We start from the raw sequence: 974 nt of genomic DNA, 5'->3' as shown, positions 1-974 counted from the left end.
CACCCCCAAACCCGCCCACCTTCACCCCCAGACCCCCCACCTTCACCTCCTCCCCATTTGCTTTGCAGCCCTTCTGCGACGGCGCCCACAAGAAGGCGGCCCCGGGGATCTCCCCGCTGCGCTTCACCCCGGAGGAGGACAAGGTGGCCTGGCTCTGTGGGTGCAAGCGCACCCGCACCCCCCCCTTCTGCGACGGCACCCACAAGGAGGAGGCGGTGCAGAACGCCCAGCTCGCCACGCAGCCCTGACACGGCTGCACCCCGCAGGGACGGAGCCCACGGGAGCCTGGGACCACAGGGAGGTTCAGTCCTCCAGGGTACTGGAAGGAGCAGGGAGGCGATGCCCGGCTCCCACCCCAATTAACCTTAATTACTGAGCCCTGAGGGCCACCACCAGCTGCAGAAAACCAGCCTCACCCCACCGTGGCAGCAGCAGTTTTGCCTTCTGCCCCACTGGGGCCTTGCCAGGGATAAGGAAGGCTCAGCAGTGGCTGGGGAAAAAAAAAAAATCCACGGGATAACGGGACTTTGAGGAGTGGTTTTGGATTGCCAGGGCTGTGGGCGCTCATCGGGCTGCGGGACGGAGGGACCCGGGCGGCGGCATCTGTACACGCGGAGGAAGGGGAGGACAGTCTGCAGCATTTATTACATTTACAAAGCTGTATAGTTGTACAAATGTTTAACCAAGAACGATATATGAAGATCAGAATATATTACAAGACATTAAAACGTCGTACAGGATGCAAACATACAGAGCAGTTTGGTTTGTACCATACAGGGAAAAACAGAAAACGAAAGCAACCCCCCAGGAGCCCCACACAAACCCCAGACCGAGGCACTTCAGCTGCCTCCCTCAGTCCATTTTGGCCTATTTACAAGGAGAAAAGGGGTGTCAAAGTCGAGACAAATGGAGCCCCCCCCGACGTGTTTCGAGCCCCTCGTCCAGCCCCAGCCCAGGGGAAACAAAACCCGGGC

The 974-nt window shown here is 59.1% G+C and overlaps 1 protein-coding gene across 1 annotated transcript in view; it reads right to left on the bottom strand.

Moving 5' to 3' along the window:
- Window positions 1–852: 852 nt before the first annotated feature.
- The window catches only part of PCGF2 (polycomb group ring finger 2), a 7,701-nt gene continuing 7,579 nt past the window's right edge, over window positions 853–974 (bottom strand). Inside the window, exon 9 of the mRNA XM_009637036.2 lies at window positions 853–867. Within this exon, the coding sequence (XP_009635331.1) occupies window positions 853–867 (15 nt within the window). The remainder of the gene's footprint in view (window positions 868–974) is intronic.

This window comes from Egretta garzetta, unplaced genomic scaffold (assembly GCF_000687185.1).
Source record: "Egretta garzetta isolate BGI_Z169 unplaced genomic scaffold, ASM68718v1 scaffold324, whole genome shotgun sequence".
NCBI classification, from domain to species: domain Eukaryota; kingdom Metazoa; phylum Chordata; class Aves; order Pelecaniformes; family Ardeidae; genus Egretta; species Egretta garzetta.
The sequence above is the reverse complement of the archived record's forward strand: the minus strand, read 5'-3'. Positions and strand labels throughout refer to the sequence as shown.